Source organism: Myxocyprinus asiaticus, chromosome 23 (genome assembly GCF_019703515.2).
Source record: "Myxocyprinus asiaticus isolate MX2 ecotype Aquarium Trade chromosome 23, UBuf_Myxa_2, whole genome shotgun sequence".
Taxonomy (NCBI): Eukaryota; Metazoa; Chordata; class Actinopteri; order Cypriniformes; family Catostomidae; genus Myxocyprinus; species Myxocyprinus asiaticus.
In genome coordinates, this window is record NC_059366.1 from 9710174 (window position 1) to 9730274 (window position 20101).

The window sequence follows — 20101 nt, forward strand, 5'->3', positions numbered from 1 at the left end:
TTGTTCAAGTATCGTCATATTGTGCTCCTTGAAACAACCACACCATCTTTTTCCAGAGCAGCCTGTATTTCTCCTGAGGTTACCTGTGGGTTTTTCTTTGTATCCCAAACAATTCTTCTGGCAGTTGTGGCTGAAATCTTTCTTGGTCTACCTGATCTTGGCTTGGTATCAAGATATCCCTGAATTTTCCACTTCTTAATAAGTGATTGAACAGTACTGACTGGCATTTTCAAGGCTTTGGATATCTTTATAAATTCCATTACCTTGTTACGCAGGTCTTTTGACAGTTCTTTTCTGCTCCCCATGGCTCAGTATCTAGCCTGCTCAGTGCATCCACGTGAGAGCTAACAAACTCATTGACTGTTTATACACAGACACTAATTGAAATTTAAAAAGCCACAGGTGTGGGAAATTAACCTTTAATTGCCATTTAAACCTGTGTGTGTCACCTTGTGTGTCTGTAACAAGGCCAAACATTCAAGGGTTTGTAAACTTTTGATCAGGGCCATTTGGGTAATTTCTGTTATCATTATGATTTAAAAAGGAGCAAAACAACTATGTGATGATAAATGGCTTCATATGATCACTATCCTTAAATAAAAGACAGTTTTTTTGCATGATCAGTCATATTTTCAAAATCAATGCCAAAATTTCACAATTTCTGCCAGGGTATGCAAATTTTTGAGCACAACTGTGTATATATATATATATATATATATATATATATATATATATATATGTGTGTGTGTATATATATATATATATATATATATATATATATATATATATATATATATATATGTATATGTGTGTGTGTATATATATATATATATATATATATATATGTGTGTGTTGTATTATTTTTCTTATTTCCATAATGTGAAGTATTTATTTTTTCCTTTGCATTATGGTAACGAGAATGTGATATGTAACGTGAATGTGAGAATGTAACGAGAACTTTTTGATTGTAGTGATGGTTTGCTAGTTTGCTTTTTCTTTTTTTTTTTTTTTTTACCAGTGATGGTAACTCTTTTATACTCAACAGGATTTTGAACAAGTTTTTGGATAACTACCAGGAGGATCTGTTGCCTTGGCATGAGAGTATTGAGCCCTGCTTGTCTTCAATGACAGCCTTTATCAGTGACAGAGAGGTACTTTCACTTCAAATGATTTAATCATATGATTTCTTGTTGATAAGTCAGATGTTAGTATTTCATGCCTCTTTATCTCCCACACTTAGGTCGTACAACAGTTCATCCGCTTCCTGTATCACCTTGCATCTCTAAATAAAGACTATGCTGTGGTGATGTGTCGTCTAGGCACTAAAGAAGCTCTTCTGAAAGCCCTGGACAAACACAGCACCAACCTGCTGATGTTCACAGAGCTGCGAGACCTCATCAATGACTGTGAGAAGTACGCCAGCCTCTACAAGAAAATGACCACCAGTGTGCTGGCCGGATGCATTCAGGTATAAAGCTCGCAAGTTATTCTGGACATCTTTTAGGAATTAATATTGCAAATGTTAATTTGTCCTCTATCTGTATCATTAGATGGTCCTTGGTCAGATTGAGGAGCATCGTCGTAGCCATCAGCCCATCAATATTCCCTTCTTTGATGTGTTCCTGCGAAACTTGTGCCAAGGTCTGTTCCTCTTGCTCTTACTGATGTGTGAAGAGTGTTGCAGTCGCAAAGGAAAAACATCTTATGTGCTCATCCTCATGTCGTTCCAACACCTTATTATTTTGTTTCTTTCATGAAACACTAAAGGAGGTATTTGGAAGAATGTCTGAGCTGCTCTTTTCCATACAATAAAAGTAGATGGTGATTTATACTGTATTCTGTATGACGTGTGCTTTACTCCAAATCCTTTGAAGCCATACAATAGCTATGTGTGAAGAACTGGCAGAATTTATGTCATTATTCACTGGTAATCTTGTCCACAGCCGTAGCTCCTAAACCATGTTTGCTGTCAGGTATATTTAAACCTGCTGTATCACGATCAGTCATGTGATGCGAGAACCATTGCTATTTGGTATCATTGATGTCACACCTGTCACGACATGTCTAAAGGCACCAATTTTAAATATTAGATATTAAAATAAAATATTAGATTTTTATTCCAGTGGAAGGGAAGACTTCCAGTGAATAACAACTTAAATTTCAGTCTGTTCCTCACACAAAGCTATTGTGTGGCTACTATTGGAACTATTTTATGCTACTTTTATGGTGCTTTTAAGGAGTTTGGCAATAAGAATCACCATTCACTTATAAGAGCATCTCGGACTGTCTGCCAAAAGAATGACATGATGAGTAAATGTAAATGATTTGGTGAACTATTCCTTTAAATCTGTGTTATTAAACTACAGGGCATACAGCATGTTTTTAAAATCACAAGAATTCTCGAAAAATTCAAGACTGGCTGCTTTAACAAGCACTGCAACACTGAGCCATGCAGCACTTGAATGTTGAAGCTGCTAAGCTGCAAGTGCAGTGTTTGATTTGAATGGAATATGTTCTGCAGGCTCCAGTGTGGAATTGAAGGAGGATAAGTGCTGGGAGAAGGTGGAGGTTTCCTCCAATCACCATCGAGCTAACAAGCTGACAGACAAAAACCCTAAAACCTACTGGGAATCCAATGGCTGCACAGGCTCCCATTTTATCAACATCTACATGCATAAGGGGGTGGTCATCAGGTATGCTGGATTTTATACTTTATTTCATTTAGCCAGTGTTACTTCTATAGTTCTATAGATGATTATGGCAAAAATCAGACATGTATGAATGCATGACTGATATGCTATGCTCAGATTCTGAATCATTTTCTTTCTCCAGTTCATAAAACATACAGTATATAAGTTTGTTCCACTATTAAAATGTATGTATTTAAACAATTCTAACAGTTCATAAAAATTGTTAATTTTCTGCAGCAGTTGTGTAGCAAAATTCCAGAAAGTCTCGGTTAATTGTCCCAAGTTGGATTCCGCCCCCACTCTAGTGTAAACGTGCCCTTAAAGGCATAGTTCAACCAAAAAATAAAATTCTCTCATCATTTACTCACCCTCATGCCATCCCAGATGTGTATGACTTTTTTTCTTCTGCAGAACACAGATTTTTAGAAGAATATTTCAGCTCTTTAGGTCCATACAATGCAAGTGAATGGTGACCAGAACTCAGCTCCAAAAAGCACATAAAGGAAACATAGAATTAATCCATATGAATCCAGTGGTTTAATCCATGTCTTCAGAAGCAATATGATAGGTGTGGGTGAGAAACAGATAAATATTTAAGTCCTTTTTTTACTATGAATCTCCACTTTCACTTTTACTTCCACATTCTTCTTTTGTTTTTGGCTATTTACATTATTCGTACATATCACCACCTACTGTGCAGTGAGGAGAATTTATGGTAAAAAGGGACATAAATATTTATCTGTTTCTCACCCACACCTATCATATCGCTCCTGAAGACATGGATTAAACCACTGGAGTCATATGGATTCGTTTTATGCTGCCTTTATGATTTTTGGAGCTTCAAAGTTTTGGACCCTGTTGACTTGCATTGTATGGACCTACAGAGCTGAAATATTCTTCTAAAAGTTTCTGTTTGTGTTCAGCAGAAGAAAGTAAGTCATACACATCTGGGACAGCATGAGGGTGAGTAAATGATGAGAGAATTTTCATTTTTGGGTGAACTGTTGCTTTAAATGATAGAACACGGCTTATTTGTGTCACATTGAAAATCCTCTGTCATTTTCTTCATTCACAGGCAGTTGACGGTGCTGGTAGCCAGTGAGGACTCAAGTTACATGCCAGCTCGTATTGTTGTTCTAGGAGGAGATGATCCCACAAATATCAACACTGAACTCAACACTGTGAGAAAGCACTTCTCATTCATAATCTCTCATTGCAGATATAATGATGTACAGGGAATGTTAAGATGGCATATAAAGATGCCTCACACTTTTTATTTATGATGAACAGGTAAATGTCCCTCCCTCAGCCAGTCATGTGGTTCTGCTGGAGAATATGACCCGGTTCTGGCCCATCATACAGATCAGAATCAAAAGATGTCAACAGGTCAGACATATTAAATGAGATGTCTGTCTTTGTTATCACCAGGTTTTAGGTTGTAAGATGGATAAAATTTGAATAAAAATGTTTTTTTGCTTAGTCAATGTTGACTCTTTTTCCTTTGCTAATACACGTTTCTGATCATATTGTCCATGATTCATTGGTGCATGTTGTTCCTAAGAAAAGCAAACTGTCTGTCTCCATTTGAGGTGGACCGACAGTGGATTTTGATGATACGATAACCAAGTTGGTGGATAAAGCAGATAACTGATCGGCTGATAGTTTTTAAATGTTGAAAAAAGTTTCTTAGACTTTCCTTACTATCACAGGCACAAACATAGAGGCATCAAGAGTCCAAAATGAATAAAATGTCAGATGCAGTGTATTGTTCAACCAAAATCCCAATAATAATGGTAATTAAAGTCTGTGCTCCCAGCTCACACAATCACAAAAATGATAACACATTTTTAACAAACGAAAACACTCTTACAATCATCTTCACTGTATTACAATTTAAACACTAAAAAGTGAACATTGTCATATGGTCTAATAAATACTGTATGAGCAGTAATTCATCAACAGTATATCATCATTCATCAATACTACACAGAGTCAGTGTTTGTTTTTATTTCACCTCTAGAGGCTGTTGTTACACTGTAGAACCCTCAAGGGAGAGCCACAGACGAATAATAATACACTAAAATAAAATAAAAAGCAACTATCATATTGAATCCTGTTGTATGTTGGCTTAAGAGTTGGACTGTTGTTTTGAATTCTTGAAATATAACATGACCTTCATAAGAATCTAGTAAGTTTGACTCACGTAAGTATTGGACTATGTGATGTCAGTATGTCTGTGTCTATGTACATTTCTAATGTGCTACTTGAACTAATTGTCTTCCTGTGCACAGGGTGGCATTGACACACGAGTGCACGGCTTTGAGGTTCTGGGGCCAAAGCCCACATTCTGGCCGGTGTTTAAGGAGCAACTGTGCTGCCGCACATATCTCTTCTACACAACAAAAGCTCACACCTGGTGTCAGGAGATCCTGGAGGACAAGAACCAGCTGCTGCAGCTTTTTAACAAGTGAGACCTTCTGCCACATTTGAACATTTATATAGAGCAGAATTAAGAGAATGAAAGCTGAGCTTATTGGCCACATACACAATGTGGAGTTTTTTGAGTAACAATCACATTTAAAGCGATCTCAAGATCTCTCATCATTTACTCACTCTCATACCATCACAGATGTGTATGACTTTCTTTCTTCTGCAGAACACAAATTAAGGTTTTTAGAAAAATATTTCAGCTCTGTTGGTCCAAACAATGCAAGTGAATGGTGACCAAATGGTGACCAAAACTTTGAAGCTCCAAAAAGTAATAAATGCAGCATAAAGGCGATCAATATGACTAGTGATTTAATGCATGGTGAACTATTCCTTTAAATAAATGTCTATATTAAATTATAGGCTATTGGGAGAAACTATTTTGGAGAGAGACCGTATCAAAATTTGTCAACAAGACTAGACGTGTGTCTGTGTCTGCACCACGTCAAGTTGTTCAGTTCTGTGCACTCAACGCTGATTTTATGTTTTTTTTTTTTGGGAACAGTATTTTATGGTGGGCAGCCATGTTTTTCTATTCCTGATCATTTGTGAAATGCCAATACAAAAAAAAACAAATTCTCAACCATATGTTTTTCTTGTTTTCCTGTCAAAATGACTCATTCTTAACATCTTTGAAACAAGATGAATATAATTTAAGCTAGATTGTATAAAATGCATAGACTTGTTTTCAGAGAATATATCATAAATTAAGTATACTGTATGTTTTTTACCCAATTGGCTTGTACCCAGCCTTGCAAGATTTATTGAGATTTTAAGATTTATATATTTTTACTGGGAACAGGTATTTCTTTTTTGCATTATATGTAGTGCTGGTGGTTGCCCACACCCCTTTTAATGTTGGTTTTTCTTTGGTCTTTAGGTTAAACAGCGCACTGAGACATGAGCAGATGTTTGCTGAGCGATTTCTGCCTGACGCTGAGGCTGCAGAGGCTTTGGGTCGGACCTGCTGGGAAGCCCTCATCACCCCCATCATCCAGAGCATCACCATCTCAGGTATCCAGCATTCATGAGAATGAACCATTGATATTGAACCTATATTTCATGTATTAGAATGTTTGGACTTTCCTTCTGTGGTGTGGTTTGTATTGACCTTCTTGTGTTCTTCTCTCTGTAACAGAGACCTCTGTTCTAAGCCCTCTGTCCTGGCTGCTCAATGAGTATTTGGAGAACTCTGAATCGACCAAGCGGTATAAGAGCTCAACCTCTATCTTCAACTCCCGTGTACGGCGGCTCACTCATTTACTTGTCCATGTGGACACGAGCACTGTCGATACAGAAGAACTCAAACCTCCCATCAAATCCAGTGAGTGACCTCCTGATTACAACAAAAATTGCAATACTTCTCAAGACTGGAGTGCTGCTTCTTGTGGGATACTTTTATATGTAGAATATAAGGGTAATGTTTGCTAGCCAGTGCAAAAGAACAGGTTTGCTATTTTTAAATGGCCTGCTGTAGATGTGATAAATCAAGGCTCCTGTATTTTTTAAGATTTTTTTTTCTTGTTTTCAGAAGGTATCAACAGAAGCAGAGATTTAAAGAGTAAGTAATAGTGTAGAAGTTTACATTCTTTTATTTTGACTTCATTTTATGTATTTTGCAGCACCCATTAATTGCTAAGCTCAACTTCAAACTAACCATAACTAAATGAATCGAAGTTGTTTTTTTGTTTGTTTTTTCCACTGTTGTTATTTATTCTTTCCATTTGAATTGCTGGTAGACCTGCATGGTTTGTTAAAAAATATATAGATATTTTTATTATTTTGACAAATATTGTGATTTGCAACTTGAACTGCGATATAGTAACCATTAAACATCTCATGTTAATCATGTGCCCATACTTTTTCTGACAATAGAGTAAGTTAATTTTTAAGGGTGGTCACACTTGAGTCCTCTTTAAAATAATCAATCTTGGTTCTCCTTCAGTTAATCCTTAACTGAATTGAGAAAAACCCACCTCTTTGCATTCACATTGCACTTGAACTCAAAAGTGGACTCAGACCTCTTTTTTTGCCCTTTTTTTTTTTCAATGTGAATGGGTCTCAGTACACTTTTCACCTTTTTTGGAACCCAGTCCACTTTAATATCATATTAATGTAATAAAATATTGTATTATTACTAGGACTGTTGATTAACACGTTAATTCAGAGCGATTAATTATATAAAAAAAATTACGTGTTAAAACAATGATCGCAATTAATAATGTCCCTGGACTTTAATAAGTAGTATTCTGATCATCGGAACAATTCATGCTTGAAGTACCACCTGTTTTCAGCAGGGGTCAGTAAGCGAAACTCCAGATGTATACACACAGCTGTACAGACAACAAACCACACTCAGGCGTGACACTAGCAACAGCACAAGATGAGGACGAGTTCTTGCGTTCAAACAGCTGGACGGAGCGGAATTCCGAATTCAGGGATCTTGAGATGTGTTTTTCTTAGTTTCAAACAATGTTTAACTTTGCACAGCGACATAGAAATGCTTTGTGACCAGATACATTTATCTGATGCAGGTGTACATTGATGCCTACTTAGAAAAGCCCGTATTATAAATCTGTCTTGGACGAATCGATTAATTCAACTGCAGAATTCATTGTTGTGGATGTGGGCTGTATCCAATGATAGACTTGTGTTCAGCAATATGGAAATAAACAATATATTGCTTTCTAAAGCACTTTCTGTATTGTCATATCAATATGCTTTACTCATCTGACATAATCATGTAATGCATTTTAATGATCTGAATTTTTTTTATAAAATATATTATATTTCTAATTAAAATAAAATACATTTTTACAATTATTTAATCATTACATATTTAATTATTATTAGAGGGCCTTTCTCAGCAAATACTCATAAATATGATTAATTCTGTGCCATGATGTGTTCATTACATTAGATTTGTATTTTAACTCTTGAGTTCACTGAAAACACTATCATGAGCCCCACGAGAGCTTAAGAGTATGTGTAGTAGACATAACAGAGTGCCGCCCTTTCACTTGAAGCACACAGACTGTATAATCACAGTCCATGTTGCGATTAGTATTTTAATTTGACTTCAATTAATTGTGCAGCCCTAATTTGTGGCCCATTAGCTTTTTTTATTTTTTATATATATATAATTTGTTTTTGTTTTTTTTTCAGTTTGATGGTAGGCCATATTATGTGTGATCATATTTTTGACATTTGCAGCAACTCAGTGTCTTTGTGTTTGTTGTTTCACAGATGGTAAAGAGGGGAAGAATAAGGAAACAACAGTAGTGAGCTCATCTTCATCCTCTTCCAAACCAAAAGTGAAGAATACTAGCAGCATTGCAGGCATTGCTCTGTGCTGGCAAGGTGTCGTTCAGCGACAGGTTAGACAGTTAACAATTAGCAATGGGTTAAACATGTTTATTTCCCCATCTCCAGGCCCAGATGAAGTCTGCAGACTATAACGCATCCTTTGAGCTTTTTAGGGGGAGAATCTATAGAATTCTTCAGAACGAAAACTCTTGTTTGGTTGCTCAAAGGACTGTCAAATTAGCTTAACTTTTTCAGTGTGGGCCTGCTTGCACTGTATGCAGTTGATTTGGATATGTAGCTGTCCAGATTTATTTATAAAAATAAGGTGTTGATGACCTTCTGAGCATCTCAATCTTAAACAGATCACAGCCAGGTAATTCTGGTGAAAACAAGTTTACAGTAACTTTGTGTTTGGCTGTTTCCAGGTGAAGACTTTTTTGGATTCGACATCTAGCCTTGATGACTTTGTTGAGCGCTACAGGAGCATGTTCTTACGGCTGAAGAATGCCATGGAGGAACTTTTTGGCCAGCACACAGCATTTGTGCTTGCACTCCGTCAGGGGTTTTCTGCTGCACTGCTCCAGCTCTCCATCCTCACTGCCATGCATGTGAGTCAGCAGGGAATACTTCAATGAATCTGTCATATTTAAAAGGAATAAAGAAGTTTTTATATTTTGCATGAAGAAAATGAGGCCTATTTTTAGGACTATTAAGATTTATTATTGGCATTGATATTTTCATGTCAATTGAGCAAGTATTTTTTAATTTTCATTACTGTAATTCAATAATCACATTCTCATTATCATACAAAAATAATATATTATTGAAATTGTCAAGAATTGATACATCTTGGAAGGTTTGTAACATTTTACAATAAGGTTCCATTTGTTAACATTAGTTAATGCATTAGGTATCATGAAATAACAATGAACAATATACACTCACCGAGCACTTTATTAGGAACACCTGAATGCCTGTTTATTCATGTGATTATCTAATTAGCCAATTGTGTGGCAGCAGTGCAGTGCATAAAATCATGCAGATATGGGTTACGAGCTTCAATTAATGTTCATATCAACCATCAGAATGGGGAAAAAAATTGATCTCGGTGATTTAGATGGGCTGGTTTGAGTATATCTGAAACTGCTGATCTCCTGGGATTTTCACGCACAACAGTCTATATAGTTTACTCAGAATGGTGCCAAAAACAAACAAAAAAATCCAGTGAGGGGCAGTTCTGCAGACGTAAACGCCTTGTTCATGAGAGAGGTCAACGTAGAATGGCCTGACTGGTTCGAGCTTACAGAAAGGCTACAGTAACTCAGATAACCCCTCTGTACAATTGTAGTGAGCAGAATAGCATCTTAGAATGCACAACATGTCTAAACTTGAGGCGAATGTGCTGCAACAGCGAAGACCACGTTGAGCACTTTATTACAAACTTAGTGTTCCTAATAAAGTGCTCGGTGAGTGAATTTTCCGCAGCATTTATTAATCTTTGTTAATGTTTTTATACATTGTTAGTTCATGTAAGTTCAAACATCATTAACATTAACAAAGATTAATAAATGCTTAAGTATTGTTCATTGTGAGTTCATGTTAACTAATGTTCTTAACTAATGTTAACAAATAGAATCTTATTGTAAAGTGTTACTGTATGTATTTTACTGCCCTTTAATTCATGCTGTTTTAAATAGAAAAAAATGTATTACTGTAGTTTTTTACTGTATTATTGTATTAAGATTCTAATGAGAATCAACTTTGACAATAATGGTAATAACAAAAAACTCAAAGCATTAAAATGTTTGGTTAGGTTGTGGTGAATTTCCAGGTAAAATGTGCTTAATTGTCAGGAAAATAATGTCACAATTCAAAACTTGTTAAAAGTCATAAAACTAGCTTTTATTACTTGATGTAAAATATATATATTTTAATGTTACCTGGACACGTCTTGAGATGCACCTACTTTCATACCCAATGCACTTTTTGAAAAATCCCTTGATTTCAGCAATAGAGTCCCACAATGACATCGGAATGATTTGTTGCACTCTTGTTTTGTTAAATTTTATGTATAAATAATTTTTTTGAAGACCAAAAATAAATAAATAAATAAAGGATTCTTTTTAAACGTTTAATCCATTAAATCGTCATACCTCAGACAGTGATTTCATGAGCAGTGATTGTTTGAGACCGATTATTTTTCTTTTTCTTGAAGGTGAGTGAACGGTTTGCACAGTACATAGACAAGATGATCCAGGAGGGTGGTGTGGACTCTGGGAATGTGGACACCCTGAATCAGCTGCAGCAGTTCCTGGAGCCCATGCTCTTCCTGTCTGGTTTGGAGCTGGCCAACACCTTTGAGCACTTTTACAGGTATGACAACAGCTGCTGAAAACTGCAACTGACTGATATTTCTAAAACAATTATATCTTGATTTTGTTTTAACCATTTTATGAGACTGTATGTGATATCTTTCTCGATATTAATGTATTTGCTTTGAAATGTCTTAAGATGTTTTATTTCCCAGTCAGACATGCCATCTTTTTGACCAGTCAGCCTTTGTTTTGCCAAGTAGATTAAAAATGTTTAATGCTTGGAGTACGTGTAGTAGACATAACAGAGTGCCACCCATTCACTTTAAGGCCATGTTGCGATTAGTATTTCTATTTATGTTTGCAGCCTTTATGCACTTTATAAAAAATAATCTTAATTTTAGTGATGGTTCAAAATTACAAAATTAAAAAGTGCATTAATATAATCCCGATATTCGCAATGATTGTACTGAATAGTCAGTAAAAACAGCCTGCGTTGACATGATAAACATTGTACATCTTTCCATCTGTGTTTAGGTATTACCTGGGTGATCGGCTGTTAGGTCAGGGGAAGCTGTGGTTGGAGAGTGCCGTAATCGAGCAGATCGGTACCTGCTTTCCAAACCGTTTTCCCCAGCAGATGTTGACCAACCTTAGTGAATCTGAAGAGCTTCAGCAGGAGTTTCATCTGTACCGTCTACAACAGCTGGACAAAAATCTGGAGGACTTTGAGGAGGTGAGAGCGACAGAAATATTATTTAAGAGCTGCTTAAAGTCAGCGTGAAAGCAAAATTTACTATTTACATTCCTTATGCATGTATGTGGTCTTATTGTTAGCTATTCATTAGTGCAATTCGTAATCTTTAATCAATATGTCATAACTTGTTTTTCTTCTGAAACTGCTTTCCTTTTTTACTGACTTCGCTTAGGCTGCATATTAACCATTAGTCAAATAGCTATTTAGGCATTTTTTAGCAGTGTTTCTCAACTGGTGGGTCACGACCCAAAAGTGGGTCGCAGGTCTATTTGGACTGGGTCACGGACAGCAGGGAAAGAACAATGCCATGGCTCTCCCATTGAAGATTTTTAGGGCAACCGTCCAATTGATAGTCCATTTAGGACTGCTGAGGCAAATTGAATGAAAATCTTGCATTCAGCTAAAGGCTTCTCATCTGCACTGCGATATAAATCTTTCGTGTGAATGTAACAGAACCAGCTCACGCTAATGATCTGCTCTTCTCTCTGGTGCGCGCATGCAACGACCGGGCTTCCCTCGATATTGCGGCATGCAGACCTCAAAACTGATGTGACCAATTTCAATTCTAGTGAGACTTTTCTAGTTTAAAGCATTACGGAGAAAGTCAAGTCAAACCTCTCAAACAGTAGGCAGCCCTGACATGCCAAACAGCACTGAGGAGGAAAAGAGCAACACTCTGCTATGCACAAAAAAATAAAAATAAATCACCTTTACAAAATTGTTTCACGATTTTACCTGAGTAAATGTAACTGTTATATTTCGACAAAATGTTAGTTTCATATGAAATATTCTATAGGTAGAATCTATTAGACCTCATTTTTATTTCAAAATTGGCAGTTGTAGTTTGTTTCAAAATGTGTTTCGGCTAGTATAATTTTTTATTATTATTAGGGCTTCAAGCCCAAAGGGCTGAAACCCTATTGTAATTGTAAGGATTTTTATTTTTATTATTATTCTGCCCTAAAACTGATCGTGCATACCAAACCGTAAGTTGTAGAGAGCTGAAACTTTGAGGGAAGGTAGTCCCTTTTTTGCATACATTGAAAGTTCTTAAAAGGCTTGAACTCCGACAATTGCTGCTTGCAGCTATATTTATTATTTAAGACTAGCTACATTGACATAACCATGATAATGAGGAGCCTTTACTCCTGTAATATGTATGTTCTGTTTGAATGATGTTTGAAATTAGGAAACAAACGGGATAAGAATAGGCACATATACATTTTTTTTTTTTTTTTTTCTTCACCCCTTTTCTCCCCAATTTGGAATGCCCAATTCCCAATGCACTCTATGACCTCATGGTGGCATAGTGACTTGCCCCAATCCGGGTGGTGGAGGACGAATCTCAGTTGCCTCCACGTCTGAGACCGTCAATCCATGCATCTTATCACATGGCTTTTTGAGCGCGTTACCACGGAGACCTAGCGCGTGTGGGGGCCCACGCAATTCTCTGCAGCATCTACGCACAACTCACCAAGCGCCCCACCGAGAGCGAGAACCACTTATAGAGACCACAAGGAGGTTACCCAATGTGACTTTACCCACCCTAGCAACTGGGCCAATTAGGTTGCTTAGGAGACCTGGCTAGAGTCACTCAGCACGCCCTGGATTCGAACTCGCAACTCCAGGGGTGGTAGTCAGCGTCAATACTTGCTGAGCTACCCAGGCCACCCAAATAAAAATGCTCTTAAATTTTTTAAAGGGAGGAGAGAAAACTTCTTGTTGCTTTTGTTGTTGACATCAACAACAAAAGTAATTTCACTTGATACATGCCCTTAATACTTGAAAACCATGAACAAAACTATGCAACATAAAAGGAAATGCAACCCAGGATTCATTAAATACAGGTTACGTTTTTACTATGGTGGGTTGCCACTTGATTTCCATTGTAAAATCTGGGTCCCAAGCAAAACCAGTTGAGAACCATTGGTTTTAGCAAACTCGTATTCAGTTCTGGCTCCGCTCTGGTATGGAGTGCCCACTTTTCATGATTCAGTCAATTACAGATGGATACAATCAAGCTCTGCCTGATGTTTTTGAAATTCATCTCATTTGAGAAATATATCCCATTTTAGAAGTAAAATGGGTTGCAAAGAGGGTTTCACATTGACACACTTAGAGATCACAAAGTTAAATGCTTAGAAAATCAATTGAGTACTGAACGATTATGAAAGCAAAGGCTTTGCTCGCAGTGCAAGTGATGAAATCAGATCTGTTTGGCTTTCTTCTACAATAATTCTGTATTCGCTACATAGAAATTTCTGCATAGTTCACTAAGTGGGGAAATTAGTACATTTGGACACTGCTTTGCACTGTGTGTAACATTACATACATTGTGTTGAATGATGAAAATAACAGACATGTTCATTCAGATTGAAACATTTCTTAAAATCTGATTATCGGATTTTGAACCATATAAATGTGGTTGCGCTGTTGTTAGTGATGGTGTTTGTAAAATCTGATTTCAAGCATTATTTTATTCTTCAGACTGAAGCAGCTTGTTTCTCTTTGTGACTTATTTGTTGGAACCCACTGTTTTTTGTTTCATTTTGACTTCTCTTTATTAGGCAAAGTTAGTGCCTTGGTGATAATGGTGAATATTATTATTCATCATGTTTTTAACATTGTTTTGTGGATGGTTTCAGATGATGGATGAAGATGTGCCTGAGCCTGAGGAAGAGGGTGATGTGAAAGTGTTGGTGTTGTCCCCTCGCTGCTGGGTTGTGTCAGCTCCTTGCTACCTTGAGGACCCCAGCAAACACTTCCCTCCTCAACTCTGCAATTACCTGGCTGAATTCACTGAGTTCTACACCAACAGTTAGCTCAAGTTCCACTGTACCGACATGCAATCGCTTGCCATATGCAACATGATTGTTCCTAGATTAAAGGAATAGTTCAACAAAAAAATTACGATTCTCCTATAATTTGCTCACCTTAATGCCATCTCGAACTTGTCTGTCTTTTTTTCTTCTGCGGAACACAAATGAAGATTTTATGATTGAGATGATGTTTTTATCCATTCAATGTGAGTCAATGGGGTCCAACACTTTCAAGCTCATAAAAGGACATAAAGGCATTAATCCATCATGACTTGAACCTTGATTTTAGTATACAGCGCTCTGCGCAAGCGTCAAGCGCGACAAAGTGTAATCGAGTTTCGTAATCATGATCGCGCCTAGGAGACTGCAGATGTCAAGATTTATAGTGAAAAATAAGTTGCATTTTGGTCTTTCTCACCCAAAATAGATTGTATTGCTTCAGAAGACATGGATTAAACCACTTGAGCCTGAATATTAGGGATGTGCAAGAATGGTCGACTAGTCGTTCAACAACTGACTTGTCGATTAGTGACTTCGACAAGTAATTTTTAAACAATAAAAAAACAATTAAATGGTTTTTAATTTTAATATTTAAGAAAGCATGTTAATATTGGAATTATTGTAGTTTAAATGTTTTTTTGATCACAAACACCATTACAGTTGGTTTAAATAATTATAAGTACAAATATTATTTTCATAAATCTGATGGTTTAACTCATATTTGCTGCAAGTCACGTCATGGAAAACAAGCACTGCATGGACAAGTTTCACAAAAGTGGGAACTGATGTAGTACAATGCAGTATTTGCAAAATAATGTCAATAATGCTCAGAATGTCAAGATGTGAGCTCAGAGTCGGGCAGAATCTTCATGTGGTGTTAAAGAAGCGAAAATGGCCAAGCAGTAATGGCCGTCAGTTGCAACATTCTTAGCCGACTTACAGAGCTGGAGATATATGACAAAGATCACTGCATGAACCCGAACCAGAACCCTCTCCAACGGTGGAAGATAAAATGAGAGTCTATATTTTCTAATCTCTCATGCATAGCTGTCCCTTCCACGTCTGCCCAAGCCGAGAGAGTGTTTTTTGCGGCACTGAGGATTTTTTGGAATAGCCTATCTGTTATCCTATTGAGGTGATGTGCTTGAACATCATTCTTTAAACCTATCACAGGGTTCCCACATGTTTGACCAATTAATTTTTTACTGTTTATTAATAGCTTATTATGAAGAATCACATCTGATTGGTGTCTTGTGGAAATTACTCCAGCCTAATTATACACGGCTTTATTGACCGACTAGTCGACTAACCGTTAACATAACCCACCGACTAGTCGATTTTGAAATTGTCCTTTTGCACATCCCTACTGTGTATGGATTATCTTTATGCTGTCTTTTTGTCCTTTTTTGGAGCTTGGAAGTGTTGGACCCCATTGACTTGCGTTGTATGGACAAAAACTCTAGGCCTATTTTCTTTTTTCCTCCTAGAAAGTGTTTTTAGGAAGCCACTGATTGCAGAAACATTTTTGTGACTTTAGCCAACCTTGACATTCAATATGCAATTTTTTTGCCCCACCAAACTCTGAAACAGTTCAGAGCATCAGTTACTGTTATATGTATTTATATGTAAACAATAGGGATTATTTTATTGCTTTAAACAAGCGTGGCAGTTCTGCTACACTGCCTCTCTGAAGGTTAAACTTAAACTGTTCCCTGTATTTAACCTGTCCTTTAAATCATGGCAAATAATAGTAGGTTTCTAACAGTCATGGAAAAACCTGAAAGATTTTTTCAATCGTGACTTCCAGCCCTGGAAATGTCATAGAAATATCAGAAATTATATTTCTGGAAATGCCCAACTCTAAAATATTTCATTACTTAAAAATTGCTCTGTGTACACAATCTTTGTGATCCGAAATATCCGTCTCCAGTAATCACAAATGACTGGAATGTCCTGGAAATTCAGTGGTCAAAAATGTGGGAATCCTGTGATAGGTTTTTAAGAATGATGTTCAAACCATTCAACCTATTCCTAAAATCTGATTGGTTGATAGAAATGTTGATCCTGGACCATCCAGCAAGGTTGTTGATCCTACTTGGCTAAATCGTGTTCACCGTTAAATATATTTGTGTAGTTTGATGGCTCTGTTTTTATTTGATAGTAAATGTGTGTGTGTCTGCTCTACAGGTCAGCGTATGTATAGCTTGACCCACAGTAAGCCGCGGCGGCTGCAGTGGACGTGGCTCGGCCATGCAGAGCTTCAATACGGCTCATGTACTCTCTACGTCTCCACACTGCAGATGTACATCCTGCTACAGTTCAACCAACAAGAGGTACTCCATAAAAACACACAGAAAAAAAAGATCACTGTCATCCTGGACATAAGATAGCAAATCCATACTGTCCTCAGCAGTGTTGACTTGGCCCTGTTTTATCTCCAGGATGTGAGTGTGGAGGCTCTGCTGCAGTCCACGGGTCTCTCTCCAGCGATGCTGACTCATGCCCTCAAACCGCTCGCTGCAGAGAAGGGTGTTCTCACTCACATCGGCTCTGACCAGGACCCCATGAAGGGTTAGTGCCCCCCTCTTATTCCTCCTGAATATAACACTCTCAAAATGAGAAAACAGAGACTATGAACACTAGGAGTGGAACGATTCATTTGTTTTCCCAATGCATCGATTAAAAACCCTGCTAATGCAAAACTGCATCAATTTTGAAATATGACTTTTAAATTATGACTCATTTGTGTTGGGTGCATTTCAAGAAGTAACTGGATCGCTTTTGATTCGAATTGAAAACCAGTGAATAGTGAATCGAATTGATTACCTGTCAAGCCAAAGATTTACATGCCTAATGTACACCACAGGGTTGTGTATGAACTCTGTGATTAACTTTTCAGGGGTCCTGAGACTGAACAAGAGGTCCCTCTCTCAGAGTTCGGACAGACACGGTTACTATTTCCTGCTTCCCAAGCAGACCTACCTGAATGTGGATGAAGATGCTGCACTCACACTGGAGAGGAAGAGGAACTACATCTACTGTCTCATTGTGCAGATCATGAAGAATGAGAAGGAGATGCATATTGACAATTTGGTGTTCAAGGTAAAGTATTGATCCATAAAGGAGGAAGCTTAAAGGGATAGTTCACCCAACAATGAAAAATGTATCATCATTTACTCACCCTCATGCCATTCCAGATGTGTATGACTTACTTTCTTCTGGAAAACACAAACAAAGATTTTTTAGAAGAGCATTTCAACTCTGTGGGTTCTTACAATGCAATGCAAGTGAATGGTGACCAGAACTTTGAAGCTCCAAAAAGCACATAAAGCCTGCAGAAAAGTAATCCATATGACTCCAGTGGTTAAATCAGTGTCTTCAGAAGTGCTATGATAGGTGTGGGTGAGAAACAGATCAATATTTAAGTCCTTTTTTTCTATAAATCTCCACGTTTGACTAGCCCCAACCAATAGGTGGCAATATGCATGAAAAATGTAATCACCAAAAAAATGAAAGAAGTGAAAGTGAAAATGGAGATTGGTAAAAAGGACTTAAATATTTATGTTTCTCACCCACACTTATCACTTCTGAAGACATGGATTTAACCACTGGAGTCTTATGGATTATTTTTATGCTGCCTTTATGTGCTTATGGAGCTTCAAAGTTCTGGTCATTATTAATTTGCATTGTATGGGCGTATAGAGCTGAAATATTCTTCTAAAAATCTTCATTTGTGTTTTGCAGAAGAAAGAAAGTCATACACATCTGGGATGGGTGAATAAATGATGAGGGAACTTTCATTTTTGGGTGAACTATCCTTTTAATGGTATTAGAGGCTTCACTAGTGATAGCCCTTTGAATTTAGTTGTTAAAAGCCAGAAGTGGATGAATCTCACAAAAGCTGTCCAGGATATGCCTGGATCATATTTTACACCAAATTAAAATATTATATATAAGTAAAGATTGTAACATTGTTTTCATCACAGTTACACTCATTTTCTCCCACATTCTCATTACTGTAAAGAAAAAAATGGAATAAAAAATAATAAAATAAATAAATCTCATTGTAATTACTGTAATTTGAAAAAAAAACATCTATACTTTTTTGTTTTAGTATTAAATTGATACTAAATATTTTTTATTAAATATATAAAATATGTAAAAAACTACATATAAATATAGAATATAATATAAAATATATAATAAAAAAATCTAAATTATTAATCTTACATATGCTTTACTTTGTTTGATTGATTTATGCTGTTTTAAAAGAAAAGTATTACAGTAATTTTTGACATTCATACTGTATAAAATTACTGAATTACACCATTATCACCATTAACAATAATGGGCAGTACAAAAAAACTAAAATGCCCAGATGTATTACAGTAATGGCAATTTCAGGGGAAAATGTGCTTCATTGTCTTAAACGATAGAAATTTCTTATTTGAATGTTTTTAGGTGGTTAAATATGTCTAGAACATATCAATCTTGATATATATGCATACTGTTACTAAATTTGAGAGTTTGTGTTTTGTGCTTGTTTTTTGTGACGTCACAGGTGTTGGACAGCTGTCAGAAGCAGGAGACGACTCGACCTCACGGCTCGGTCCGCTTCAGCTGCAGTACAACTGATGTGCTCTCCTGCATCATGCATGTCATCAACAGAGGCTACCTGCAGCGCAACGACGAGAGCCCACACATCGTGGAGTTCTTGATGGAGGACCCCTCGACACCCCGCAAGGGCCAGGCGCAGTTCTCTTTCAAGATGGATGTGAAGAAGAGCACTGCAGGCAGCAGCAAGCCTGACACCAGGTGTGCTGATGACCCTTAAACCTTGATCTCTAGACCCCCGTGCAAGACAAGAGGCAGAGAAAAGGAGTTGATTGAAGTTTTTCCTCCCCTCTCAGGGCTGATTTTTTTTTTTTTTTTTTTTTTTTTTTTTTTCCTGAAACTAGAGATGTGATGATGCCAAATGGGCTCACTTTGCAGGGCAAGCACATTGTCTGTCCTGTTTCCTTCTTGTTGTTAGCTCTTTGCATATTTCCTGTGTGTGTTGCCCTGTTCCAAAACCTAGTGAGGTCCTTACCTAAACCAAGGAGGACTTTAATACCAGGAAAGAGCATTCTATTAGCATTCCCATTCATTTCAATGGCAGTTGCATGGCTGCAGCATAATCCACAATTTCACTTCAACTAATTTGTAAGGTCATCAATGGGAAAACATACTTTTTGGAACCAGATGGATCAGTTGATTGCATTGGAACCAATTGTGTCTAATCTCCCATGAGGAGCACTATTTTGTGGCTTGCAGAGTTGTTGCCTTTGTTCCAAATCAGTCACTTATAAGGTTACGTCTTGGTTAGATTGCTGCCTTAGAAGTCAGCTGCTCATGCAGGCAGGAGACAGGAAGGCAGCTTACAAGGTTTTGTAACAGAGCCTGTGTGTGAGGCAGGAGCTTCACATTTGCACTGGAGGTCTTTTGCTGCTTGTTTTATTTATTTTTCTTATATTATCTCTGATAATCTGAGAGCTGTTTTATACACCCAGCTGCTCTTTACATTAAAGGAATAATTCTTCAAAAATGAAGATTCTTTCATTTACTCAACCTCGTGCCATCCCAGATGTGTATGACTTTCTTTCTTCTGCTGAACACAAACAAAGATTTATAGAAGAATATCTCGGCTCTGAAGGTCCATACAATGCAAGTGAATGGTGGCCTGAAAGATCC

At 37.1% G+C, this 20101-nt stretch overlaps 1 protein-coding gene across 3 annotated transcripts in view; it reads left to right on the top strand.

Moving 5' to 3' along the window:
• Nucleotides 1-20101, top strand: part of LOC127413690 (cullin-9-like) — a 100807-nt gene that overhangs the window by 56195 nt on the left and 24511 nt on the right. Inside the window, exons 13-31 of one of the 3 annotated variants that reach the window (XM_051651016.1) lie at nucleotides 1046-1151; nucleotides 1241-1468; nucleotides 1551-1641; nucleotides 2522-2693; nucleotides 3766-3871; nucleotides 3981-4076; nucleotides 4982-5157; nucleotides 6058-6191; nucleotides 6316-6501; nucleotides 6712-6738; nucleotides 8424-8554; nucleotides 8909-9091; nucleotides 10699-10856; nucleotides 11333-11531; nucleotides 14198-14369; nucleotides 16559-16704; nucleotides 16813-16942; nucleotides 17271-17473; nucleotides 18933-19186. In XM_051651016.1, the coding sequence (XP_051506976.1) occupies nucleotides 1046-1151; nucleotides 1241-1468; nucleotides 1551-1641; nucleotides 2522-2693; nucleotides 3766-3871; nucleotides 3981-4076; nucleotides 4982-5157; nucleotides 6058-6191; nucleotides 6316-6501; nucleotides 6712-6738; nucleotides 8424-8554; nucleotides 8909-9091; nucleotides 10699-10856; nucleotides 11333-11531; nucleotides 14198-14369; nucleotides 16559-16704; nucleotides 16813-16942; nucleotides 17271-17473; nucleotides 18933-19186 (2898 nt within the window). Of the gene's footprint in view, nucleotides 1-1045; nucleotides 1152-1240; nucleotides 1469-1550; nucleotides 1642-2521; nucleotides 2694-3765; nucleotides 3872-3980; nucleotides 4077-4981; nucleotides 5158-6057; nucleotides 6192-6315; nucleotides 6502-6708; nucleotides 6739-8423; nucleotides 8555-8908; nucleotides 9092-10698; nucleotides 10857-11332; nucleotides 11532-14197; nucleotides 14370-16558; nucleotides 16705-16812; nucleotides 16943-17270; nucleotides 17474-18932; nucleotides 19187-20101 lie in introns of all 3 variants that reach the window. The other 2 variants (XM_051651015.1, XM_051651017.1) reach the window with 2 other exon arrangements.